Genomic DNA, 27,955 nt, shown 5'->3' with positions numbered 1-27,955 from the left:
GAGATACGCAGATCCTGCAGGGCTCTGCTCTTTCTGGGTCTGAACATTAAAATGCCTTTGAAAAAGTCAAATCCAGAATCAGATGGTTCAATGCAGGTTCAGGATACGCCTCTGATATTTTTAGGTTGCTAGAAATGTTGCCAAAGGGGGCTCAGGCCTCTAAAACACTGGAACATCCTGTTAGGCCTGTGTGACACGCAGGTCATCCTTCTTAAAAGCCCTCCAGTGGCCTCTAATTTAACCTCCAGCTCAAAGCTGGATCAGCCATGAGATCAGTCAAGGTTGCTCAGGGTTTTATCCAGTCAGGTTTTAGAACCCTCCAGGGATGGAGACCATGCAACTGTCCTGAGGCCCATGTGGGAACAGCATTTCCCTCCCCAACAGATCCACCTCACAAAGCCCCATCTCTTCCCCAGCAGTGCTCCTGCAGCATATCCCCGGACGCAGTGCCGACGGGACTGCAAGGCTGTATCTCCTTCATGAGATAACTGAGGAGGTGACTATGCTGAGAGGGCCACTTGCAGACAGGCAGATCTCTCTGACCTTCTCTGTTGATAGCAGGATTTTAATCAGGGCCTGACTTAAAGCAGTAATTCACAGGTTGTTTAAAGAGCTGAGATAATGGGCTGAGAAGAAATTACTATCCATTTTCTCTTGGCAGGACTGTGACGGCATGACATGGCACCCGTTGAATTGAGGAAAGAACAGGGGTAATCTTCAGAATGAGAGAAAGACAGAAAATCTACCCAGAAGAAACAATGACAGAAGATTCCTCCACATATACAAACACAAAGAGGTCAATTTAGATTTAGTTTTTTTAACGTGTCTTTATTGCTTAAGGACATTTGGCGAGATAGCCATAACATAAACCTCACGTCCAGCATTACTTGGCAACACATTTCCCAGCTGGAAAGAAAATAAATTGGATTTTTGTCTTTGTGCTAATGCCATATTTTTTGGATGCTATTTTGGAAACCAATCAAGAGGTGCCTGCTCAGCATGCCTCTTCATTCTTGATGGCTTTTTAGTGCAAAAGAGCCAGGAGCAACTTTCTGAAGTCCCCAGAGGTATCAGATCGGACAGCTTCAGCTAACGACTTCTTGTACATTTGCTGGAACTTCTCCTTTATTGCTGGCAGGTCGCTCTGAGGAGACACCAAGAGCCTCTTTAGAACAGTGGGACGTGCTTTGAGTAATATGTCCTGCTCCAACCAGGACCCCTGGGGTCTGATCCAAGGTCCACTGCACCCGGTGGGAGGAGGAGAGGAGAAAGCAGGAGGTCTAAAAGCTTGGAGGACTTTCGGATTAACATTTGGATTTGAGGTAAGTCCATGTCAGATGGCATGGTGAGGGGACGCTAGCTGTGAAGAAGGGTATGGGCCTGTGTGGAGGGCCGTGCCGGGGCAGCCAGGGGCATCTCTGCCCAGTGCTCAGTGGTGCCATGTGGGAACAGCCTTGGTACTGGACAAACTCACACAGGTTGCTGTGAGCTCCTGAGGCCACTCTGTGGTGGCAAGCAGGGAAAGAGGCATGTCCAGGAGTATGGCTAAAAGAGAGTTTTGTTCCACCCACAAAAGTAATTTTTTGGTTACTACAGGGGAGAATTAATCGCCGTGTCTCAAGCTTTCCTGTGAAAAGGCACCCATGGCACAGGTCTAATATTTATCACTGGGGGTTTTAAATGGTATCATGATTGGACCAAGTCTTAACAGGGAGACTACCCTGGAGCCTAATTTCTCACACTGCTGATCATTGAGAAATATGGTTTCCTCATCCCTGTGAACGACTCCTCTTCTGTGTCAAGACTGAAACAGCCCTGGGGTTACAACCTACACAGCTTACAAGGAAGGAAGACTTAAAGACTATGTTTAAGATCTCAAATGTCTTGTGCAGTTTTGTGCTTTTTAAAATTGCAATTATCTCCTTTGGGTTTTTATTTTTCTTCCCTCCTCCCCATCTGTTTTTCCCAGCTGGAATCAGAGAGAATTGGCAACATTTTTACACACAATTCTGAATTTGGGAACTGCTGCTTTATCATTACTTAACTAGGAATTTACTTTTACAGACCTCTCCATGGGTTAGTTTTAACCAGGTACAGTTGCCTCCACTTGAAATTGCCTGCAAGCTTTCTGGTTTAGTTCTTTTGAAAACAGAAATTGATGCAATATCAAAATTAGAGTTGCCTGGGTACAAAAGCAGAGTGTGACCACTGATGTCATTGAGCTGACATGGGGTGACTGAGCACATGATCTACCAGGACTCACTCTACATTTGTATTTCTCCTAGAGCTGATGTGAGGTATTACAGGTCGCAGGGTACCCTACCTCAGCTCTGGTCACAAGGATGCGAATCAAGGTCTCTTCATCAGTCCCACCTCCTTTCATCGACTTGTGCAGAAGTGTAGCGAAGTAACCTGGGCAGTCTTTGGCACAGCTGACTAGAGAAAACAGTAAGAGGCTTCATTAGACTTGTATATTTACACTTTGTGATGCATCTTCAATGAGAAGGAAATAAATAAGGAAGAAATAAAGGAAACTCTCTAGGGTTTATCCTTAGACATATGAGCTGGTAGGGCTTTCATTTTGTGACTGGTCCCCTATCAGTACGCAAGGAGTCTTGGAGTCTGAACATGGACATACATTTCTCCATGGGGAAAGCTTTTACACAGTGAGATGATCGGCACTGAGTACTCTGCCATTCCGCAGTGAAAATGAAATGAATGAGAACAAACATTTACCCCACTGGGGCAAACTCTGAGAACTCTCTCAGAGTTCTCCAAACTCTGGAGGTTGTCTTGTCCATCTATTCTTGGGGTAGCTGCTCACTCCACAGCTCACAGAGGCAAGATTTGGGAGACCTCAGATCCAGATAGGTAACAGCAATACCAGTAAGCTAACCAGAGCCAGGGCACAGGCCTAAATACTGGTCACAATCATCCCCAATGCTAAATGGCTGTCGAGGACCCTGTTCATTTTTGTCGCGGCTGGCTAGCACACTTCTGATGATGCCCAGGCATCTGCTGGAAGTTATCAACAACCATGGCCTCAGGGGCAGCTTGGAGGTGGCCACCCTGTGTTAGAGGGCAAATAATTCAGCTGTGTGGAGAGGAGCTGTGTCTAGCAAGTTTTATTTCTAAAACCAAGGGGTCCAAAACTGAAAACTGGCTCTACTTCTCCTGGCAGATACGTCAGCTCAGTTTAGGGCAATCTTGATGTCTGTTGCCAGGCTGTACACAGAGCCCCAACAACCAATGTCAGATGATGGCAAGAACTAGAAAGGAAATCTCTTGACACTATTTTTTTTTTACCAAGAGTGAGGTAAGCCTTCTCCAGATCTCCAGATGTTTCACTTTTAATGGATTCTTCTATGTCCTTCCCACACACCTACGAGGACAACAAAAAGGAGCCATCAGAGCCGCTGTCTGTACATGTCATCCCACTGCCATAAAACCAGCATTAGATTTGGGATCCAACGGCAAAAGGCCAATTCAGATCCTTTAGAGCCTTTCCAAGGGAGTAATTTAAGGGCAAATGAAGTTCTCCCCTGGTGTAAGTGCTCACAGATCCACTGGCACCAAGAGAAGAAGGTCTATGCGGCCAAGTAAGGCATAAGAGATGGTTAAGACGGTTAAGAGATGGACAACCTAAATCAAGCAGTCACATGTATCTGAGGGCTTCTAGGACAACGAAGCTGCAGCTTCTTCTTGAATGACCCCTAGTCAGGAGAAACTGTTTGAGCTTCTTTTAACCCCCCTATCAAAGGCTCTGGATGGCTCCCACACAAATAAGATAATTTTTGGAGCTTTACCAGCTCTATGAAGTTTTGTTGCTTATTGTCTTTGGCTTCCCAGGGAAAGTTTACAAGCACTGCAGTTGTTCCCGAGTTTTTGTATTATTCTGTAGGAAAGGGGAAAAACAGACCGCCACTTCAAAACAAAATTTGTCCTGACTTTTGTGAACTTCATGAACCTCAAAGCCTTTTACTTTGCTCTGTTTTGCATATCAGGATGGCCCTGCATGGTTCAAGACTCTAGTGGACTTTTAGGTCAGAGCTGGGACACCATGGGTACAACGTGGGAAAGGGTAGGATTCGGGCTTAAGTTCTGCAAACCCTCAACCTGGTTTAGATCTGGCCCTATTTATCTTTCCAAATGCAGAGAAGGACTGATGTTTGCATGGCTCTAATCTTGGCTCACCTCTACTTCAAATACAGCCAGGCAGGATGTGGTAGATTGGTTTGGGCAAACTCATCTGCTTGGCTTTAGGAATCAAAAAGCCAAGGTAGCTTGGCTATTGGAGCATTTAACTGAAGCCCCAGGGTTTGGGCCACTCCGAGGGAGAGAGTATCAGTTAATGACTGGTTTTGTTCTCCTGCCAGCAACAACCCAAAACTTGGACTAAGCTGCAAACATTTTTTCCAACTATGGGTTCCTTATTGTGCTGACACTGAAATATGGCCTTGACTGGAGTTTTTTTCAACTTCAGTGCCTAGGGTTACAGTTTTCTGATTAACTCAGAGTCATCCTAGGGAAATTCAGGACTGAGCCAGAGGCTGGAGGGGGGACCCTCTCCTGAGAATAAATGTCTCTGCTGAGCTTCCACCTTGCTGCCAGGAGAAGGACCCTGGATCTCCCATTGCTTTGACTTTCACAGGTCATTGCCAGGTGAGAGGTCTCAGTGGAGGTCAGTTCCAGGTCCAGGCATGAGTAAAATGTCCCTGGTGGGTGACACAGGGAGAAGTACCAGACAGCCAGGATCCTGCTACCTACTTTGCCTTATGCTTGGAGACAGAGAAGAGTGCAGCAAAGTACCTGCACAGGCTGTCTGCCCAGCATGGGCAGAGAGGAAGAGGCTGAAGATGTGCCTCTGTCCAGCCAATATGAGCGTATGAAGCAGGGGGATCAGGATGAGAGACCTTGTCAGGGTCTGCTTTGGAGAAGAAGATGACCAGAAAAGCAAAACCCTGCTTTAGGGCAGGAGTTTGTGAACCTGTCCCTTTGCTGGTCTTCCCACAGGAGTGGGGACACCCACTGTCATGCTGTTATGGCGAGGAAACATCGAGACATTTATTTGGATGGATGTTGTGTGGGTTATGAAGGGGAATAGGTTCTTCACTGGCAGAAGACACAGCTTTTATCCCCTATGTGTCTTTCCATAAGATCAGGATGCAGTCATATAGAAATGTTTTTCCAAGATTTTTAAAGCATTCAGAAGTTTTAAAATGGTAAATAAAGGATTGCCTGCTCTACATATCGTTGCAGTGCCTGTAAACTATATGTTGGGCCCTACGCAACCCACATTGCAGAAGAGATTAACTCACCTTTTCATAGGCTTGAAAAGTAGCTCTCAGCTGACTATAGCTTCGCTTTGCTAAGACCACATTGAAAGCCAGCTCCTCTGTTCCCCAGCGGCCTTCTCCTGCCTTAAAGATTGCATGTTATTTTTTTCAAGTGCTTGTTTATTCACAGTAGAGACAAAAAGTCAGCCAGAGCTTGATCCACCAAGCTCCAGCCTGTGTCCCCCTCTCTCATCTCCTTACACTGCCATTGCCCCCGTACTTGGGGTGTTCAGTCACCCTCGAGGCAGCCCTTGCTGCGCAGCATGGGGAAAATGGGGATTTTTCCACAATTACACTTACTTTATACAGATCTGTGGCATCTTGCTCAGCGAGCTCTGCATTGACCTGTTGTGTCTCATCTCTGGTTGCCTACAGGAAAGGACATGACAGTAAAAAAAACAGACTAAGTGGCGGTGACATTTCATAGTGGAAGGGAAGATTGTCATCTCGTGGACCCCACAAATATTTCGGTTATAGTTTTGCTGCCATCTGCTGACAATGCCCAGTAATGGGGCATGGTGGCACTGGGTGGTACAGTTTTGAATGGTCTGTTCATGTTTACCACAGCCTCTGGTTTTGCTTACTTTAGGGGTGAAGCCTGTGTGGTAGGGTTTATCTCCCAGTCTTATCTGATGTGTGCTGGAACCCTTATGAGACTCCAACTCCGGTGCCTCTGGAGCAGGAAGGGGCTGTCAGAGCTGGGCAGCTGCATGGCATTAGACCATACCCTGCGGGTGCTCCCCCATGGCAGGGTGGCCTGCTGCCCCACCCTTGACTCCAGCCTCCTTGCCACCCCATGGGTAGCAGAAAACAAAATCAGAGGAAAACCTGATCTGAGTTTGGAGTTAGCCTTGCTTCGAGGAGGGCCAGAGCAGAGGAGCGCCAGAGGTCCCTTCCCACCTGCCTTGTTCTTTGGTTCTGCTTTCTGCCATTTTTTGGTGGGTATTTTTCCACAGGTGGGAAGTGGTAGTGTGTGTGGGCAGATGTTGGGGTGGGAATGGGCTGAAATGTGCAGACGGAGCTGGAGCAGGACTGCCCCAGCAAGGCCTTTGGTTTCACCCCCGGAGGGCTGAGCTGCTGGGTACGTACAGCACCCTGGGCGCAAACTGCAAAGTTTCTTAGAGAAGCAGCTGGTGTATCCATCATCCAGCTACTGCAAAAAGGTTCCCAGTACCTGCAGTGAAGTGCTGACAGTTTTTGTGGTGCTGGATATGCCCTGATAACTGCAAAATATTTTCCTGACTAACCTGCATACTCTGAGCATTCACTAACGCTGTAACTCCTGGTAGAAATTATGGACTAATCTATGAAAATAATCTATGAATAATATGTATTTGTCACTCCTAAAAATACACCCCAAGAGGTCAAAGAGAGATGTATCCATACTTTCCAAAATGAGAGTCTAACTGTGGTGTGTTTAGCAATGTGACTGTTAGGTCTTTAAAGCTTCTTCTATTTATTGAATCTTTTAACTTCTAAGGGCCATCTGCTCAGACTGGCCACCACATTGCATTTCTAGGCATCATCCTACTCTTCTTAGTTGTACTGTGTCTTTATGGAGATGTTAATTTTTTTCAAGCCTGTCAGAGTTCAAGGAGCGTCTGGACAATGCTCTTAGTCATATGATTTAGTTTTAGGTAGTCCTGCGAGGAGCAGGGAGTTGGACTCGATGATCCTTGTGGGTTTCTTCCAACTTGAGATATTCTATAATTCTACATAGCTGGTTTAACATAAAGTCTGTCGTACTGGAAAATATGGGGTTTTTTTTTTGTGAAAGAAAAATTGACAGCCATCTCTTACTTCTCCTGTATATATCTGAACTGTGAATTCCTCAGCTGAAATGGAAATCAGAATTTGCTTGGTTTAGGCCAAATTCAGCATAATATAGCCATGACCTTAAGTGGGTATTCTAGCCATTACCATGTTATAAATAGTAACAAAACAATGCTGTTGTCTTTTAATTATTGGAATTTATAAAACTACTTCTGATTTTATATAACTCCTTTAGTTATATTAAAAAGCTATAAATATAGAAGGCTCTTATCCTGAAGAATGCCTTTTGTGTATTACAATTATCTCATTATTGTATTACATATAATAATTACATTATTATAAATACCAGTTAATATTTACTATGATTACCCAGGGTAGACAGGATAGAGAAAAGGAAATACCTCTATCAGGTAGATGCATAAGAGGAAAGCCCCAGCCTTACCTCTAGCACAGTGACTAATATCTTCTGTAGGGAGCCACTTGTGTCGCTTTTAACGTCAGACTCTAGATCCTTATCAAAGACTGTGGAAAAAAAAATATCTGTGAGGGCTCACCCAGTGATAAAGGCTTTAAATGAAGGTGTTTGAAAGACAGTACTACTTACGCCGTTTGTATGCCTCCTTTATGTTTACAATTTCCTATGCAAAGAAAAAATAAATAAGAAAATTAATAAATAAAAAAGGAAAAGATAGATAGATAGATAGATAGATAGATAAATACACAGGCAAACAAAACCCTAGCAAGTCAGTACCATGCCTCTGTTGCTGCGTTGCACAGCAGGCATGGAGGCAGAAGAAGTGAATTCCCATTCCCCTTCGTGCTGGGACTCACTGCAGCGCAGAGACACAACTCAGCCCCAGCCTGGTTCAGGACAGCATTTGGAGGGATGCCTGAGTCCTGCAGGTGTCCCTCTGGTTTCACTTGTGTTTAGGTGTAAACTAAAGGGCTTTTTGAAGAGGATCACGTTCCTGTACCTGGTGGGAGCCACCTCTGAGCGGTCAGAGAGTGCCAAAACTGCCTTTAACAGGCACCCAGGGATTTCTCTGTCATCAGTGTTGCCTCTGTGCCATCCACAGGAGATATGAGTCAGATCAAGAAAGGAATTTGAATTATCTTGCTCTTTACTGCAAGAATTTCATGCCCAGTATGGCAACCTTATGGCTGCAAACACTGACAACAGGCATTTTGACCGTGGAAGCTGGACTGATGCCTCCTCTTCCTCCTGAGGGGATGCCCTTGCCGAGCTCTTTGCCCTGCTACCTAAGGAAGGTCCCAACCTTATTATTTCGTGTGCAGAGAATCTCGATCAGCAGCGACTCATCTGTCCCTGCGCCCTTCATTGCCTTCTGAAGCTCTCGGGCCTCGTACTCGCAGGGCAGGTCCAGCAGAGCCAGCACAGCCTTTTCAAAATTCCCACTCAGGTCACTCTTCAGGACCTCTTCCAAATCCTGTGGGGACAGTTGGAAGGGTTAGAGCAAAAGCTGAGGTGGGATTAGAGGGATATTTAATTTGTTTCAGGGAATTTCATGATTTCAAAGCTTCTTCTGTATCAAAAAGGGACAAAAACATAAAAAAGCCTTTAAATACATGGATTTTTTTTTGCAAAATAAATTCCCTAAGAATTTTTGAAATTCCCTAAGAATTTTTGTTTCATATTGAATGATTGTCCCATCTTCAAATAATAACCGATATCAGACCAGTTTTGATTCTTACTTGTTTAAATAAATGTCAACTAGTGTTTTTAAAAGCTTAACAGGAGACTTTACTCTGAAACACAATGCAGAAACTTCCTGCTTTGAAACAGCTGCAACAGAAGGGATCAAACTTACCAAACTTCTCTTCCAGTTTTGGTTAAAATTGACTTACTGGAAAAATAAGCAAATTTCTACAAAGTGCTTTGGTGTTAAGCAATCAGCATTTTCTCCATCCAAAAAAAAAAATCAATCTTCTGTGATATGATCTACTTAATTCAAAATTTAGTAAGAGCCTGGAGAAGAACTTTCTAGTGCATGCACGCTGAGAAGGATGCCTCCTGCTGATTTATTTCAAGCCCTATCTGCAGTTAACATTTCCTGTAGTAGGGGAAGTACTTGACAAGTTCAGAACAATGAACAAGAAGCCCAGCTCTAAATCTATTGCTCTTAAATATCCTCTTACACAATCTCAATTTGACACTCAGTCTATGGAAGTCAACATCTGACATGGGTGTTGGACCACTTTCAATGTGCGCACCATGAAACTCGCTTCCTCGAGCAGCAGGAGAGCAAAATGGTGCAACTTGTGGCTCCTTTCCAAGAGATTCAGGCTGCCCAGGCAAGTGAGAAGGGTTGCTATGTACTGATGTAAGCGGGATGTTGATAGGCTGAGAGAGTTGGGGTTGTTCAGCCTGGAGAAGAGGAGGCTCTGGGGAGACCTTAGAGCAGCCTTCCAGTACCTGAAGGGGCCTACAGGAAAGCTGGAGAGGGACTGTTTATCAGGGAGTGTAGTGACAGGACAAGGGGTAATGGGTTCAAGCTGAAGGAGGGTAGATTTAGACTAGACATTAGGAAGAAATTCTTCACTGTGAGGGTGGTGAGGCACTGGAACAGGTTGCCCAGAGAAGCTGTGGCAGCCCCCTCCCTGGAAGTGTTCAAGGCCAGGCTGGATGGGGCTTTGGGCAACGTGGTCTAGTGGAGGGTGTCCCTGCCCATGGCAGGGGGGCTGGAACTAGATGATCTTTGAGGTCCCTTCCAACCCAAACCATTCTGTGATTGTATGATTCTGTGTCTCATGACATTTGCTAATTTCTAATGCCTATTTTTTATTAATCCTCATTATAGAACTAAATCTATAGTATTTATGCAACCAAAATCCTTATCATGCTTGTTTTAAGGTTTACACATAGAAGGCTTTCAGTTTCAGTGCCATCTGCCTTATTAACATTGATTAATCACTAATGAGCAAGCAGACCTTAAGAAGTTACCAATTTAATAATAGCTTTGCAGGATTCAGCTGTTTACCTAAATAATATATTGGAGGCTTTATTTTTCTTACATGCAAAATCATTAAGGCAGTCTACATTTCTTCCTGCAGAAATCAAGTGCCCAACAAGATTTCTCAATTTTGCAATGTGTATTCTGCTTTATCACTGGAATAAATCAATACATCTACTAAACTCAACAAAAATATAATGATGTAAGATCAAATAGTTCCTCTGAATTTGTATCTGGTCTGAGAGCGATTCTGACTTAAAATTTCCCTATTACATTAATTCCTTTTCCTCAATGTGCCGAAGATGAACACAAGCTGAAATATTTCTTATTTCAGTTATGAATTCTATTCTAGCTCTCCCAGCTTGGATTAAAATGCTCTGATCTGGTTAAGGCTGATTTCAAGAAGACTCTGAGGCCTAAGATTAGGAATATAATTGGTATTTTAGGAGATAAAATAAACTGCTGAATCAGGAACTAACTGATGTCCTTAAATCCACCGCGCCCTTGATATTTTCAAAAGCAGAGGCCTGTAGGCTATATTTCTAGCTGGCATGTGGTTTGAAAGGGAGAGGCCATTTATTTCGAAATACCTTGCTATACAGAGCCTTGTACTTCTGTTTTATTTGTTGCCTCTGCTCTGATGTTCGACTTGACAGGACCTCGATAATTTTCTTTTCATCAGTTCCTGGAAAAGAAATTGTGCATAGGAATTATTTAATCAGGAATCTAATGCAGAGGAAAGAAAACATGATCTCTAAAGAGAAAAAAAAAATGCTGTACATATATCGCCACTGGTGCCAGCTCTAGGATTTGCAGCATCTGAGATTCTTTTGAGGATATATTTAACTGTAGCCAGCTACAATATTCAGAACATAAAAGTTCACCATCTCATGCCGCTCATCTTTTATCAGGGAAATTGAATCTCCTGTTTGAGAAGGTCAGACATAGCTCCTAAAATTGGGGTTATAGCAGCGCCTGTAGGCTGACATCCACGGTTTTGGTGGCAATGCTTATCTGAGCAGTCCTAAGGGATCAGCCACCAGATCCAGTTCATTAAGCATGTGAATGCTTTTGCCAGCACAACAAGCAGTGCGAGGTGAGTGTCCGGGGTAGGTGAGGATGTGTTTAAATCATTAACCCACAGCCAGAATGTACAGCCTCTACAAAATGGGTTGTGCTTTGTGCTAAACAGAGTCAGGAAGAGGAGCAGGAACCAGCCTTCATGCTCTGAGTCTCTTGCTGATGCTGCGTTGCTTGGCAAAATTAAGTGAGAGTGAAGTGGGAGCATAGGGTGCCCTGGTGATGGCCACCACAGCCGCCGCATCTCCTGGGAACCGGCGGGGGAGCTGAACGCGCAGCACCCCTCCAGGAGAAAGTCCTCGGGCAGCTTTGAGCTGTAAGTTATGCAATGGATGGAAGCACCTTACTAAGGCAATCACCTTGTTCTTGTACTTTCCTTGCCTTCAGCCATATAAACAGATATTTGCACTAAACAAAGCTGCTGGAAGGCATTTGTTATGTTTGTGGCTAAATGGACAGAACCGCAGTGATGTTACCTGGATGCCCAAAGGACGCAATAGAGTAACTATTGCAGTAAGACACATGTCCTGGTGCATTTCCATCTAAGGGCCAGCAGCCTACCTTGGGCAAAACAACCGTATGGCTGCCGTCACCACCACAATTTTGGGTTTTTCGATAATGGGATGGCTAACATGGCACCAGGCTTGCTGGCGTCAGATGGGATTCACCTTTCTCAAAGGGGAAAGAGGGTCTTTGCCAAGGAGTTTGTGAGGCTCATTGACAGAGCTTTAGACTAGGCTTGAAGGAAGAGGGGGATAATATCAGGCTTGCCTGCAACAAGTTGTGGGATGGCATGCCAAGGTTGGAGGGACGGGGTGCCAGTGAGAGCCCTCAGCCTATAGCTCAGAGATGTGCTGTATACACTGCAGCACACTTGCAGTCTTACAAAGATGAGACAGGGGCTCCTGAGGTAATAGGAGCCACCAGGGAAACACGGTGAAGTACCTCAAAGGAATTCCAGCCCCTCCAGCCAGTCAGCTTCATTGGGGGCCCAACTGAAATGCCTCTATGCAAATGCCAGTAGCACGGGGAATAAACCAGAGGAGTTGGAGACGTGCACATGTCTGCAGGGCTGTGATCTCATTGGCATCACGGAGACATGGTGGGATGGCTCCTGTGACTGGAGTGTTGGGATGGAAGGGTACAGGCTCTTTAGGAAGGACAGGGAGGGGAGACGAGGAGGGGGTGTCACCCTCTATGTCAATCACCAGCTGGAGTGCATGGAGCTCCACCTGGGGATGGACGAGGAGCTGACTGAGAGCTTATGGGTCAGGATTAAAGGGAGGACAGGGACAGGTGACATCATAACGGGGGTCTGCTACAGGCCACCTGAGCAGGAAGACCGAGTGGATGAGGCCCTCTATAGACAGGTAGGAGCAGCCTCATGTTCACAAACCCTAGTCCTCATGGGGGACTTCAACCACCCCAATATCTCTTGGAGAGACAACACAGCAGGGCATAAGCAATCCAGGAGGTTCCTGAAATGTGTTGATAACCAGTTCCTCCTCCAAGTGGTAGAGGAGCCAAGGAGGAGAGGTGCCATGTTGGACCTTGTTCTCACCAACAAGGAGGGTCTGGTGGGGAATGTGAAGCTCAAGGGCAGCCTTGGCTGCAGTGACCATGAAATGGTGGAATTCAAGATCCTCAGGGCAGCAAGGAGGGGGCACAGCAAGCAGACTTTGGCCTCTTCAGGGACTTGCTTGGTAGAATACCATGGGAAACTGTGGCAGTCCAGTTAAGTTTCCACTGACTGGAAAAGGAGAAACGTAACTCCCATGGAGTTACTTTTTGAAAAGGGAAAAAAGGAATACTCAGAGAATTACAAGCTGGTCAGTCTCACCTCTGTGCGCAGCATGATCATGGAGCAGATCCTCCTGGAAACTATGCTCAGGCACATGCAAAATAAGGAGGTGATTGGTGACAGCCAACATGGTTTCATTAAAGTCAAATTCTGCCTAATAAACTTGGTGGCCTTCTATGACGGGGTTACAGCACTGGTGGATAAGGGAAGAGCAACTGATGTCATCTACCTGGACTTGTGCAAAGCATTTGATACTGTTCCACATGACATCCTTGTCTCTAAATTGGAGAGACATGGATTTGACAGATGGACCACTCAGTGTATAACGAATTGGCTGGATGATCGCACTCAGAGAGTTGTGGTCAACAGCTCGATGTCCAAGTGGAGATCAGTGACAAGTGGTGTTCCTCAGGGGTCAGTATTGGGACCAGTGCTGTTTAATATCTTTGTTGGTTACATGGACAGTGTGACATGTGTGCTTGCAGCCCAGAAAGCCAACCGTATCCTGGGCTGCATCACAAGAAGTGTGTCCAGGAGGTCAAAGGAGGTGATTCTGCCTTTCTACTCCACTCTCATGAGATCCCACCTGGAGTACTGTGTCCAGCTCTGGCAGCCCCAGTACAAAACTGACACAGATGTGTTAGAGCAGGTCCAGAGGAGGGCCACAAAGATGATCAGAGGGCTGGAGCACCTCTCCTATGAAGACAAGCTGAGAGAGTTGGGGTTGTTCAGCCTGGAGAAAAGAAGGCGCCGGGGAGATCTAATTGCAGCCCTCCAGTACCTAAAGGGGGCTACAGGAAAGCTGGAGAGGGACTGTTTACAAGGGCAAGTAGTGATAGAACAAGGGGTAATGGGTTTAAACTGAAAGAGGGTAGATTTAGATTAGATAGAAGGAAGAAATGCTTCCCTGTGAGGATGGTAAGACACTGGAACAGGTTGCCCAGAGATGTTGTGGATGCCCCCTCCCTGGAAGTGTTGAAGGCCAGGTTGGATGGGGCTTTGGGCAACCTTGTCCAGTGGAGAGTGTCCCAACTAGATGATCTTTGAGGTCCCTTCCAACCCAAACCATTTTATGATTCTATGAATCTATAAGTTTATGTATATTCTCTTTATAATATTGAATTGTCCTTTGTATAAAAAACAAGAGCTTTCTTACCTGCTCCTTTGCAGGCGCTATGTATTTTCTTGGCATCTCGGTCTGCATCAAAACCATGATGATGGTGCTTATGGGTTGACTAGGAAAACAGAGGCACAACAGATACATGGGAAACAATTTTGCATTAGTCTCTCTGAATGATAGCAGTTTGGGCCAGATTCTTGCTTATTCTTTGTTCACACTATCTAAACTGTGAAACTCATGCTTGGCTTTGCTGAAATACTGTATCTGTCACTAGGGCTCCTAGAATGGATCCATATCGTTGTCACCACATGACACATGGTGCTGATCCTATATAACTTTGTTCTGCCAGTTCAGGCTTATTCAAATAATTTAAAGGTAATAACTTCATACTAGGCATCTTCATGCCAGATCAAATATTATTTGTTTATGCCACTTTAAGAATAGGCCAATATAAACGCCTTATCAGATGCATACACAACCAGGCCCCATCTCTGCAGTATGTTTGTAAGTACCAGGAGCTTACAGTCCCAATCAGCTGAATGAAAACTGGTCCTGCAAACCTTTCTTGCGTAGATGCATTCATGCAAACAAGATAATTGGAGATATATAATGTGATAAAGCCGGTGGGTTTTTTATTTTGGCAAAATAGTACATGTGGTTGGTTACCTTGAACTAAATCTATCGGGGATAATAACTCAAAGTCCACAGCCGCAGCAGCAGTTTGCAGCCCGACATATCAATGTAAACAGAAACCCGTGCCCGTTCCTACTAATCTGACAAGCTGTGAATCACAAGGGCTGAAATGCTGGTACATCCTCTATTCTGCTGTTTCTCAGACAAGGGTAGAAGTATCTGAGACCAGGAGGTCACCAACATTTTCAACTCTTGTAACATTATGAATCGGATCTTTTAAATGCCTAAACTCTAAAATAATACTGGAAAATAGGTCCTAGGCTCCTAAATCAAGTAGAACTATATGCACACCATGGACTCAGGAGATCTAAGTGGGCACTGCAAGTACTTTGGCATTTCCATTCAAATAGCAACATGTGGATCAGGCTATTTGCTTTGCAGGGCTGACAGGCCCTGGCACCACCACTGTTAATTAAGGGTTATGACACCCCAGGGCATGGCAGCCTGCTTTTAAGCCCTTCTGAAAATGCCACCAGCCTACTGAAGAACAGAAGAGGCTAAATGGCTGATTAACCTCCTTGTCTTTGGGACAGCACCGGGCAGAGATGATTCCCAAAAGACATTAGGCACAAAATCATTCTGCTTGTGGGATAAAGAGAATTTAGCCATATGGCTGTGGGCCATGCTCTGCCACGTACCCATCTGGCCAGAGAACAACCTGTTTTATTTACAAGTATAGATATCACCTGGAAGTCTGTTGGTATTCTTCAAAATTTCATGCTGTGATCTACTAGCTCTGGTGGAAGAGCTACAGCTCTGGATAAAGGAGTCCTCTGTCAAAAGACAAAGGGTCTTTTCTCAGGGACAAACCCCAAATCCAGTTCCTCCGCTGCTTTACCAAAGTACCCCTGTGATAAAGACCATTTAGGTATCTGGCTTTTCTAATGCAGTTAGCAGCTAGGATACAACTTACTGCTAATGGTAGCTGTCTCACTGTATTGAAAGTTATTTTTACAACAGGAACAATTAGTAAGGTACAATAACAATGCAATAATTTCTCTCAGTCTCTACTTTCATTGCCGTATCATTATCACAAATGTTGCTTATAAATGTGTATCCTACTGTATGCTCAGACACACAAATGCTTCTCTAAACCTTTGAAACAAAGTGGAAATAGATGCATATAAGTAACTAATATTTTCTAATGGGAGATTTTATTTAATGGTCTTAAAATTTCTCAGGAATTTTGTCAAAAAGGAAAAAGCACGAAGTTAGAAAACAGATGCACTGATCACTGTCTATCTAAAATGAATTGCATTCACATTTTTCTATTTTGATAGGGTGTACGTGCTTCTTTGATGGAATCACATAAAAAATCACATATTTTTTTGCACAACATGCTTGAAAATTAAGCAGCTCTTCTTTCTTTCTTCTTTTCTGATTGCTACACCCTCATTTCCATTCTTGTGAGAATAAAATTCACCTTTGTTCTCTGTAATACCAGACCAAACAATGACAACTAACCAGACTCAGTGGGTAATGAATTTGGGGGAACAGAATAATGGGATCCCACAACACAATGAAATTCTATTCTTGATATACAGCACCAGGATACAAATTCTGCATGTACAATGGGCCTCTCTGCTGGACAGTCATACAGGCATGTTGTTGATAGAAGGAGCGTGGTCCAGATGCTCCTCAACGCGTGGCGGATTCAATGAGCACCATGGCATAACATTGAGGAGGATGCTCTGCTGCCTGTTCAATTGAGCGTGCCCCGCAGACAGCAGTGCGTGGTACCAGCAGGGCCTTCCCCTCTCCATAATACCAAGTTTAACATGCAAATTGTTTTTAAACACTTCAGTCCGTACTTTAACATATGATTGGTAGCATCATCAGAGTTAACCACTAGGTTGGGTAATGTGCTCCTAATTACTTCTTGCATGTGTATCGTGCACCCTAGAGCAATCCCAAAGGACACTGTAAGCTGGAGAGACAGTACCCCTGCCTTTCCCCTGCACCACGTGGCAAGCTGTTTGTAGGAACGGGGTACAATATCTGAACAGAGTAGATGATGGTGACATTAAGCTATCATTATTTTGGCTCTATAGTGTTAGCCTGCTTTTCAGATGATGTTCATGCCACTCATACGGTTGATCCTGGTGTCCGTGTTAGGCAGCCAGTACTGAAGTTATTCTAGAGTTGTTTGCAAAGCATTTCTTTGTGAGGGTAAGGATCAGGGAAGCAGCTTAAAAATCAGCAAAAAAAGTGACAATTCTAGAGCACAAAATAGAGAAAAGTGCTAACATATCAAATGCATAATTTGACTACTTTGTAGTATCCAAGTGCTATTCTAACTTATAGACCCCCAAATTCACTCCAACAACATAAGTTGAGAACTGTTGCTCCACATTCACTTCCTCCTGACCTGGGGCAGGAGACACAGTAGTAAGAAGTGAGAGGAAAAAAGGCTTCGTCTGGCATTTGCTCCCACTGTTCAGTCATTCAGCCTGGACAGAAACACCTACACAAACACCCGAAGGCAAGGAGCTGGTTTGTACTTTGCTTTGCCTTACCCACCAGCAGTGCTGGGCTGTGGGTATCGCCCTTACCACGCTAATGCTGCCACCTCCGCAGCTCCCGCTGCCCCAACCCTACCACAGGTCACCAGGTCCTAGTAAGGTCATTACAGGACTTTGGGAAAGTGGTTTTCTCTCTTATGCCTTGATGGCTCGTCAGTTATGCTCGCGTTATAGTGAGTCCCTAACTCCTAGGTGCAACTTGCTATTGTAGCTGTTGTGTTTGTGTGTAGCACAGTTGCAAAAGGCAGGAAAATGGTAGCACCAGCAACTGAAACAACATTGTAGATTTATGAAGATTCATAAAGACATAAATAAGGAAACGTATTTCTTTTCAAGGGGAAAATCATGCAGAAGGGAAGGAAGGACTGTTTCGTAATGATGTTCAGGACATGTTTCTTTAAAGCACCAGAGGAATCTATTGGCTAAAGCCTCTGTCTTCAAATAAATCACTGTAAAACATTAAATGATGCACCTGGGGGATATAATTCTTATAATATTGCGTGCAGTACTAGCATCAGCTCTATAGATAGGAAATCTGATACTCTGAGTAACTGACTGTCAAGGTCAACTCCTGAGTCATCCAGAAAGCCCTGGTTAAAATTCACTGCCTGCTGGGTCCCAGCCTTGAACTTGCCCACTGACGCAGCCTTCCCATGCAGGAGAGGGAGAGCCATTGCAGAACTGTACTGCTTCCTACCCTGTGGATTTTGACAGGTGAATTTTCCTGCAAGGGAAAATTCTGGCAAAAGAAATCGATGTTTAATACCTTTTGTAACTTGTAGGCATTATTCCTTTAAAAATATGAGCAGAATCACTTTAATATAGTTCTTGTTTTGGAGTTAGGATCTTAGATTAGATTTGAGCAGTTAATGACTTACAAGTGTTACAGCAATTTTGGTGATAGCATGATGTGGAGTCTGAAATATCAGGCGGACAGAGTGCATACAAATTTGCAGCTGGACACAGGATGCAAGGGAACTTTCATAAATTGGTCCAGCTCCCTCTAGTCAGTTACTTCATTTTCTTCTATATTTTTCTCCAATATTTCCATTAATTTCTATATTAATTAGTGTAACCAGAGTTCTGGTGGTAAGAAATCCTCTTTTCACCTCCAGCCTAGCTGAATTCATGGCATGTGTCCACTTGTTTTTTCTGCCAGCAGTGTTCCTTAGCTTGAATAGTTTTTGCCTCACTCAAGTATATTTTAGACAACAATCATTTTCCCTTGCAGCTTTGGCTAGAATTGCCACAGATTTATTTTTATTAAACTGGATAGATTATAACTGATCTAAAACTAACACTTCTACCTTGTTGTAAAGCACACCAAGTAGTTTATTCCTACTGTAAATTACATTTTACTTTAAGGAGATGTAAGACAAGTTTACAGTTGAAGATGGTCTGCAAGGCTTAGAGAAGCATTTGGAAACTGTTCTTTGATATTTCAGCATGTGGAGCCCTTATGCTGCACAAATACACAGTTTAACGAAAAGGTCAGCAAATGCAAGAAAGACATGGGGGCGGGGGGGTGAATAAGAGCTCTGGTGGATTCAAGACATCAGTAGTTAGAATTGGTGAGATGTTGCAATACATTGCAGACATTTCTGAAGACAAAATCTAGTATCTTCTTCGAGCTAAAAAGACAATTAAGCAGCAGATACAAAGTGCTCATCTGTCAGTAGACAAGGACAGAAGAAACACTACCATGAGCATGCCACGTAGCTTACAGCTGATAATACAGCTCAGCAATCACAGCTATTTTTCCATTTCCATCATCTCAAGCAGATGCCACAACCATGCTCAGAACAGAGGTTTATGAAGGAGTAACATCAAAACAACAGAAAGGGTAGCTGCTTGGGATGCTGCTGACGGTGCTCACCCGCTGATCGATAACATACATGCATAAATGCAGATGCAGCCTCTTACAAGCAAATTGCTAGGAAGAGCCAGCAGGAATGTGGCTGCTGACCAGAGCAGTTGAGATGCAGGTCTGGTAGCAATGGGCAGAGCTCTAAAAAGCACTGGATTGATCCAGGGATGTTGAGTGCTTATCCCAGTCTTCATTTTTGCCAGGTTCATTTTATGTGCTTTATTTAGTGGATGTCTAATTCAAGCTTCTCATTGGTTGCTGCTTTCATTTTTCTTTGGCTTAACAGAAGTAAAAATTAAATCTCAAAATGACAGCGCATAGAAAGGGCAGACTGACCCAGCCATGCTCCTTACAGCATGTGAGTGGGATGTGGAATAAAATTTAAAGCAGTATTCAGTTGCCTAAACCCAGGTCTCTGGTGCCTTTAGAGATGCCCCAGGGTAAGCTGCCTGCCGCCAGTCAGAAATGTGTGGTCTCCTGTGGCACCTGCATCTGTCAACCTGGTGCAGATATCTCACATACCTGAGGGCATGTCCAGTGGTTACTGGTAACAGAATCAAGCCCCAGCTATTTCACCAGTTTTGTTATTGTTCACATACATTTAATTATGTTTTAAAAATGCATTGGAGAAAACCAACATTTTAAAAAGAATTTACAAAAAACAGTTCCATATGCAACAATCTGAGCTTTCCTTTCTACCAAGCAGGTGAGCACCAGAAACCCTCTGTCTGGCTTCCCACGGATTTACATCTCCTTGATGGCTGATCCTGGTGCCTCTACTGCCTACTGCAGCTGAAGTGATTCCTGTCACAGGCACAGGCATAATGGCTCATCACTGTGTGGATTCTCTGGTGTCTAATAAGGGTTGAGCTCATGCCTCTGTCTTTTGTTCAGGGGATATCCAATACAGTCTATTCTCAAGATTTACAAGAAATGTTAACAGGCACCTAATAGTTTTGAGACTTAACACCCTGCTGGTAAATTAATCTAAAAATTGTCCGGGGGGTTTGCCTATTTTTAGCTGGGGTAACAGATATATACACACTGCCAAGCCAAGCTGCAGATGATCCATAATGTCCCAAAGGTGAACACGGGAATGCCAGAAAAACAAACAGACAAGTCAAAAGAATTGAAAACCCATCACAGATCAGAAACTGTGGAACCTGTTGAGATTTCTTGGTTCTCACCACGCACAGTCACCGAGTCACCAGTTCAAAGACCTTCGGGGAGCCTTGTCTCCAACTAAGGAACCAGTTCTCCTCCAGCTCAGCACTCCTAGAGCTGTCAGAAGTGGTTTGGGCAGAACTGATCTTGCTGTAGGCAATGGATAAGTGGGCATGTTGTCTTAGATCCTGTGGTTTTAGTCTTCTAGTACATCACATGTTGTTAGGATAGCATCTTGTTAGCAGAACAAACTCTGAACTCCCACCCAAAGGGACAGTCTTAGTGACAAACAGCCCAAATCTCATCACTCATTTCCAAGCATTTCCATGTGTGAAGAATAAAACACAAGAACAAACATGGGAGTAGGCTGCTGTATTTTGATTCTGATCTAATTCCAAAGACGGATTGAAAACATGATGCTGTCTGATTTACTAAAACAGACATACCCAGTTATAAATTTTTTTTCAACCTATTGTAATGCTACCTTAGGCCCCTTTGAACTGGCTCGATTTTTGGTTCACAGCAGAAGGTATGAGCATAACAAGAACAGCCACAGTCTCCTACTGCTATATAAGGTATATTATTCTTATATAATACTGTCACCCTATTTTAAACCTACGCATTCCTAATAGAAAATGTATCTTCCTGCTTGTATCAGTTAAAAATGCAGTTGAGACTGGAGTGAACATCAACATAGAGGAGGAAAAAACATTTCAGCCATAGCATCCAACCTGCCTGACAAGTGACATACCTCCCTCACCCATGGCAAAGAGCCTGGAGACACATATCACACCGCTCTGGGAGAGCTCTCGCAGCCGGCAGGCAGAGGATCGCCCCTCCAGCGGGAGCCTCTGGCTTTGCTGTGGGATGTATGAGGGCCCTGGGGCAAGCTGGCAACGGGGCTCAGTGACCTGTGGCTGCTTTCTGCGGCAGCGAGGCCCTGGGACACTGGCCCAGCCCTGTTCCTCTGGCCATGTCAGCCAGCCTGGCAAAGGGCTGCAAATATTCCTGGGGGATAAAAGGCTGACTTGCTCAGAAAGCTCCAGACCATCGATCACAAAGGGCAGAAAAGCAGATAAAGCCCATTTCATTTCTGTGCATACATACTTCCATGAGAAAAACTTCCAAATATTAGAGCTCTTTAATAGAGTGGAGAAGCAAAAGAAACAAAGATCAGTTACTGGTAGGTAAGTTCAGGTCTCATCTAACCAGGAAAGGCTGTTCATGGGTGAGGATATCTAGTCATTAGCAGATGGCAGGTTCACCATCTCCTATCACCTTTGCATCAAAGAAGGATGTTCTTCTGCAAGCTCTTCTTCAGTGAAATTCAAATAATTGCGCTCAATTATTCAGGTAGGAATTTATGTGGAATGTAAAGGCTTTTAGCACAGAGGCCAGAGTAGATGGGCACTAACATTTAAAGAAAACCCAGCTGCGGCATGTTGGCAGTGGGACAGTATCAGCAAGCACCAGGGCTGGTGCTATATAAAAAGGCGGGGTTGATAAATACCTTTTTGATGTATGCCAATTAGCAAGTGCTACCTTAAGGACTACGTGTGTCCTTTTGACTGCAAGGTTTCTTCCTCTGCTGTTTTGTAAAACGGACCTGTCTTTTTTTGTTTGTTTGAGCAATTTTCTCAGTCAGCCACAATATGTAACTGGAAAATTGCCATCTGCCCCCTTGACTGCTCAGAGAATGGTATCAGCGCTGCTGAATGCCACCCGCCATCTGCCAGGCAGGCTGTCACTCTCTCAAATCCTTATGGCTGTTTTAGGTCTAACAGCTGTACGACAGCAACACGCAGTGTCAAGCTAGCTTGTTGCTGACAGTTTGCTGCTATCAAGAACAAAACAATTTCTATATGAAGTCTATACTGGATAATACAATATATGTAAGTCATGTAGATTAGACTTCATTACTTAAGAGCCTTTGCAATGACTCAGCGACTCCTTCCAAACTGAGAGGTACGAATAACCTTCTTTTCTACATCTGAGACTAAAACTACAGTGACAACAAGAACCTAATAGAATTTGTCACATTTGCTTTTTCCTATTACAAACAAGTGGCAACAGTAAAGGTAGTTGCTCAGACAGTTATTTAAACTGCAAAATTAAAACCATCTCTCTCCTACGAGGTCCCTCTTGTTTCTAAGTATCTGTTAATAATATCATCTCATAATAGCTTATGGCTAACTTTTTATCCACTCAATTTATTCACGCTCATCGTGACGATAGAGACGTCCACAACGAAGAGAAAAAATGTTTGGGGGGTTATCTCAGGGCTGAATTTTACACTGTCTGGTTTTAATGTGTCCAAACCCTCTTGTGGCTGGTGGAATTTCCTAATGCAGATTACATTTAAAATCAGTTAGCTAGCAGGGTACCATGCAGCAGGAATGCCAAAGCTGCAAAACTGCAGCTTTTATTTCTAGAGGGCTCAATTCGTCTTCTTAAACACAGACACATTTGAGACATGCCAGAGCACCTGGCACCTGCGTGGGGCTGGCAGAGGTGACACAGGGCTGACAGGGACCTGACTCCCCCAGTGTGGCAGCTGAAGCAGGGGAGGAAAGGATGTTAGAAACTCCAGAGACACCATGCCTGTGTTTAGTCATGAGTCACGCCTCACATCACTTCCTTATCTTGCAAATGGAAGCCACAAAAAAAGGGCAAATGGCTTTATTCACCTAGGACAAATCTAGAATTCCAAGTCTGGAATGATTCTCTGTTACGCTGGGGTGGACTTGTCTACTTTTATTGCCTGGTTGGAAAACACTTTGTATGCTGGGCCATGAGGGATAATGATAACGATAACTAAAATGATTGGAAACTGGCATATTCTGCCTCTTTTTCAGCTGAGACACCAAATCTCTGACTTGCATACTGATACAGAGATAGCTCAAGTGTTCTTATGTCTTATTAAAAATTTTATACTCATTACCTCAACTAAGACTTGTGATGAGTTTTGGTAAGTTAACATTGATGGAACTGAAGTAAATTCTTGTATATGCCAGCATGAAAGCTAACATGACTTAAGTATACCTATGCAAGGCTGAAAAACATGGACACAGTCTTTGGGAACATCATGCTGATTCTTTCATGTATGCTAAAGCTGAGTTATTTAAAAGGAGGAAGAACTGGAAGGATGTTGCACCCCATGAGGGAAGCCCCAAGATTACCTGCTTCTCCCTTTGGTCCCTTCATTGTTTTTAAAACATTCCTCTGCAAGGTGCACTATCTAAACACCACCTATATATTCATAGATACGTAGAAGGGCTATTACTATACAGATATTGCATGTTTAGTGTCCCACAAACCAACTGCGTCTACTGCACTTGGAAGTTTTTGTGTTGAACTCCTTTCCACCTCACAGAGGAAGTCTCAGGATACTCCCAGGTCAGCTGAGTCACCCAGAGCAGCAGTAATCAGTCCACTGCTTCAGTCAGTAGTCACAGTTAACAATAAAGGCAGAGTAATTTTTCTGGATAGAAACAACAGAACTTGGTAGAATATACTAAAAATGTTGTATACAAAGAAGAATGTTAGAGTCCAGATATTTTGGAATTTTTTATGTTTTTGTAAAACATAATTGTTTGACCTGTTTACATTATGTAAAACATAAATGTAATGACCCTTTGATACTTCCAATGGGTTCTTTTTTTTGCCACAAATGCATCATAAATTTTTCATGGGTAGATGCTTGTTAACACCTACCACAGCTGCACTCCCAGGACAGCCTCAGACCTAAAAGGAGCAGCAAATATCCTGGATAAAAGGGGACCATGGAAATGAAAAGAATCTGCCACAGCTTTTCCCCAGTGTTGGGTGGCTGAACAAGAAGATATTTCTGTCTCCTGCTAACTGTGGGCTTATGGCCAGGGACTGAACAAGAATCAACTGTCACTGAGTATTGGTCTGCCAGGGGAAGCAACAAATAGCAATTGTTGAGCTTTGTGATAAGATAATAAAATCATGCTGTGGTAAGTAATTCTGTACTAAAGAAACATTTCTACAAGGACAAAAATGTCTATAGGCAACACAGAGGTCTCCCCAAGAGGACCCCTCAAGCAGATGTGCTCTCCAGGTTATACTTACTTTTTTACTTTCAAGTTCTCAACCCATCTGGCCCATGACAACCTGTCACTCCCTTCTTACATTGTAGTCCTCCCTGACAGAAGGTTCGGGCTGCTTTACAATGAGAAGATGAAACTCAAGGCAGTCCCAAAGAATCTCAAAAAGTGGTTTAAATTAAAAACAAAGAGCTCGCCCACCCCACAGATTAATTCAAGTCACAAACATCACAGAGAACAATAGACTAATGCATAGAGTCTCCTTGGATTCTTGAGACAGAAGGTTAAAAAACAATTACACAATTCCACAGAAGTAAAAATCCATCAAACTTTTCAGACCATCATATCATCAAAACCATTGCTGCTATTCCCAAAATGTCCCCAAAGCACCTTGCTTACAGCAGAGCAGCTACCCAGATTTTCAGGTGGATTGATTCTACTTGTGGTAATTTTGAAGACAGCAGAATTACAGATAAGCTTGATGCAAGACTGCAAACAGAGAAAATAATTAGAGACTTTAAATCTCTAAGGATGTGCAGTCAAAAACTTTGATTGTAGAAAAAGGGACTGGATTGAGTTCAGAGAGCAAAAAGTGCGTGGAAATATGCAGATTTGGAGCTGTAATGTTGCATCAGGTGCAGCTCTTAATCAAGAGCTCAGTTTCTAAGAGAAAGACACACTTTAGAGCTGGTTGGAAATTTTTTGTTGAAAGCATTTTTTTCAGTCAAATGTGTTGCTGTTGTTTAAATGTTCAGGAAGATATTAATTTTGATGAAAGCTCCATTTTAAAATGAGACATTTTGATATAGCAGAAAATTTCCATTTTAACATCCATATAATGGAACCTTTTCTTTGAACAATGATTAGCTTTCAGTGAAAACTTCATTTAATAACGTCATTTTTAAAAGAAGTTTTAAAACCTAAATCCATTTAACCAAATAAAATACCTCATTTGACACAGATGAATTATTTGATATTTTTCCCAGCTGAATTTGGGCTTTTAAAAAAAATTTCACTTCTGAAATGTCAAAGTAGACAAAATTTTGGAAAGATGCAGTACTCAATAGAATGAAACAATCCAGTTTTACCCAGCTTTCCAGTGTCAGTCCTGACCATGAAAGAGGATTTGCCTTTGTGCACTGCAGTGCCGCCCAAAGCCACCATAAACTACAGCAACATGTGCTGCAGCACCACGCTGCCCCTTTCATCCTTCATAAAAACAGTGCTTACTGGCTCATCTGCTGACAAACTGGTAGTCCCTATGGTTGGTTTCCGTATATCCTCTGTGAGTCTGTAAGACTTGCTCTGGAGGTTTAAAAAACACAATACATAAGACACTCATGAACCTATGGTTGCAAAACACGAGATTAGGAAAGAGAACAAACTGCAGCTGAAAAGTTTTGTTAAGAACTTAATATTTTCAGGCTGTTCCAGAAGCGTTTCTCTGATACAGATGCAGGCATTTCTCCAAGATTACCTGTAATTTTCCTAGGGACAAACACAGAATGATGCAATTATCAGATGAGTCATGGGCTGAATCACGGGATTCTATTCCAACATGGGTTCACACCTCTACCCACTGAAGCCTACAGCACGACTCTGGTGTACTGCACCTACATCCAGGCTACCTACTGCAGCATGGAGCTCATACAACTGCTAAACCTGCCTGAGATGCAGTGCTGAGCCTCTCTTGTCATAGATGGACCTCAACTGGTTAGTTTAAACCTAAACTGAATATGCTTGCTCTACACTGCATTCAGTGCGGTATCCAGTGAAAGGCTTTCCAGGGTCAGGACTCCCAGGAGATGCCTGCCAACAACCCTACGACATGTGCTTATGCGGGCACACAGGACTGTGCAGCAGAAGCCTTCTTGGCCTATGCAAAGATAGGTTGCTGAACTGCTCGCTTCTCTCCCCTTACGCAAGCAGCCAGGCCACAAAAGGATGGTAAGGAGATGGGACCGTCTTCCCTTTCACAGGGAGACAAAAAGCTCCTTGGCTTAGTAGCTGGAGCTTTGCACAAATAGTACAGGCTCTCTTCTTCAGTCTGGTAGAGAAAATGTCCTGGAGAGCTGGTCCAAAAGCAGCAGCTCAGCATCTCTCAAGGCCTTGCTGAATTTGAATTTTAAAAATAGTCACGTAATAAAATAATATTAATCTTAGAGAAACTAATTTAACATTAGCTTGTATCAGCAAGCAGGCTGTCTTCTATTGATACATACTGTAAACCTGCAGGTTTTCAGCATTCAAGGAGAAAATGTGCTGCTGAATAAATATTGCCTTTTATCCATTAGTTTTAAAATTGAAGCTAAACCCCCCCCAACTTCTTCAGCACAAGCTACTTAACTTTCAGAAGGATTGATCATTCACAGCTAACACACACAAACTTTTGACAATCAGGTTAATGAGGTTAAATATCTTTATGCAAATTTAGAAATTTATTATTAAACACCCAAATGTTGGCCAAAATTGTCTCAGTCAAAACTCATGTGGTAATTTGATGTAGTAAATCCTGACACCTGGATTTTAATCAGGCCCTTCTGTGAGCACCACACTTTGAGATTACTCCTGTCCCTACTATTCAGTGATAAACTCAGCAAAATTTTTAAAGTGCTCGCTTTTGGGACAGGAAGTTTTTCATACATCTTTAGGGAATTATTTTAGTGTTCAGAAGGTTCCAACACAAATTTGCTAAATTAACTAAAATTAGTTTTCCCAAGACATCCTACACATCATTTCTTTTTCTCAAAATTTAAGTGTTGCCCTTTTTAACTAAGCCACGAGCGTTAAAACACTCAGAACCTGTGTGTTACAGTAATAGTTTCATTATTCATGTACTGCAATTAAGTTACGTTACCAGCTACACACAAGTCTCCCACCCACACTTAAAGTAGATTCTGAGATTAAATTCTTCATTTGCAGCTGTATTAATGCCATTTAAAGTGAAAATGGACAAAAATAAAACCGGCAAATTGATGCATTCTTGATAATCCAAATTAAATAGCTACTTACATGTGAACTGCCCATTTTTGCTTAGCCTGAGTGTGGAAGATGCAACTCTTCTGCTCTTCAATAAAACAAGTATTCAGATGGAATAGTCAACTTTTACTAGAGAGCTAAATCCTACCCGCCTCTGGGTTAATCAATAACTTCCGACATTACTTAAATTCTAGTCATTTCAGGGTGGGGCATATTCATCATTACATGGTAGCTTTATTATGCCTACTATCTAATATTACATCCTGTTGGGTCATGGAGCTGGCTGGTTTCTCCAAGGAAAATTAGGATTTCACAATATCAGCCTTGAGATTATACGTACTCATTTATCTAATTTTTATTACAATGATTTAAGACATATAGCTATGGTAGTGCCCAACACAAGCTTTCCAAACATTTTAGAAGGCAGGATGCCTCCTCTGAAGGGTTCATATTGGATCTTACGGGATTTAGTAGTATTTGTCATTGAGGACCCTCAGCTCCTACAAAATAGTTCCAACAGGATCTCATTGCTTTTATTGGGTTTAAGGGGCAGGGTCTGGGGGGAGGAGGGGGGGAAC

At 43.3% G+C, this 27,955-nt stretch overlaps 1 protein-coding gene across 2 annotated transcripts; it reads right to left on the bottom strand.

Annotated features, from left to right (window-relative positions):
- Nucleotides 1–764: 764 nt before the first annotated feature.
- On the bottom strand, nucleotides 765–27,477 carry ANXA13 (annexin A13). 2 transcript variants are annotated; one of them, XM_054815110.1, is made up of 12 exons: nucleotides 27,411–27,449; nucleotides 25,629–25,703; nucleotides 14,119–14,197; nucleotides 10,672–10,766; nucleotides 8,387–8,557; nucleotides 7,714–7,747; nucleotides 7,552–7,631; nucleotides 5,637–5,705; nucleotides 5,319–5,420; nucleotides 3,307–3,382; nucleotides 2,324–2,436; nucleotides 765–1,144 (listed from the first exon to the last, which is right to left on the bottom strand). In XM_054815110.1, the coding sequence occupies exons 1-12, from the start codon at nucleotides 27,423–27,425 to the stop codon at nucleotides 1,025–1,027; spliced, it is 1,029 nt and encodes a 342-aa protein (XP_054671085.1). In that variant the 5' UTR covers nucleotides 27,426–27,449; the 3' UTR covers nucleotides 765–1,024. The 2 variants fall into 2 exon arrangements, with proteins under 2 accessions (XP_054671085.1, XP_054671086.1); XM_054815111.1 differs by lacking the exon at nucleotides 25,629–25,703 and having other exon boundaries at nucleotides 27,411–27,477.
- Nucleotides 27,478–27,955: the final 478 nt, after the last annotated feature.

This window comes from Grus americana, chromosome 2 (genome assembly GCF_028858705.1).
Source record: "Grus americana isolate bGruAme1 chromosome 2, bGruAme1.mat, whole genome shotgun sequence".
Lineage (NCBI taxonomy): Eukaryota > Metazoa > Chordata > Aves > Gruiformes > Gruidae > Grus > Grus americana.
The sequence above is the reverse complement of the archived record's forward strand: the minus strand, read 5'-3'. Positions and strand labels throughout refer to the sequence as shown.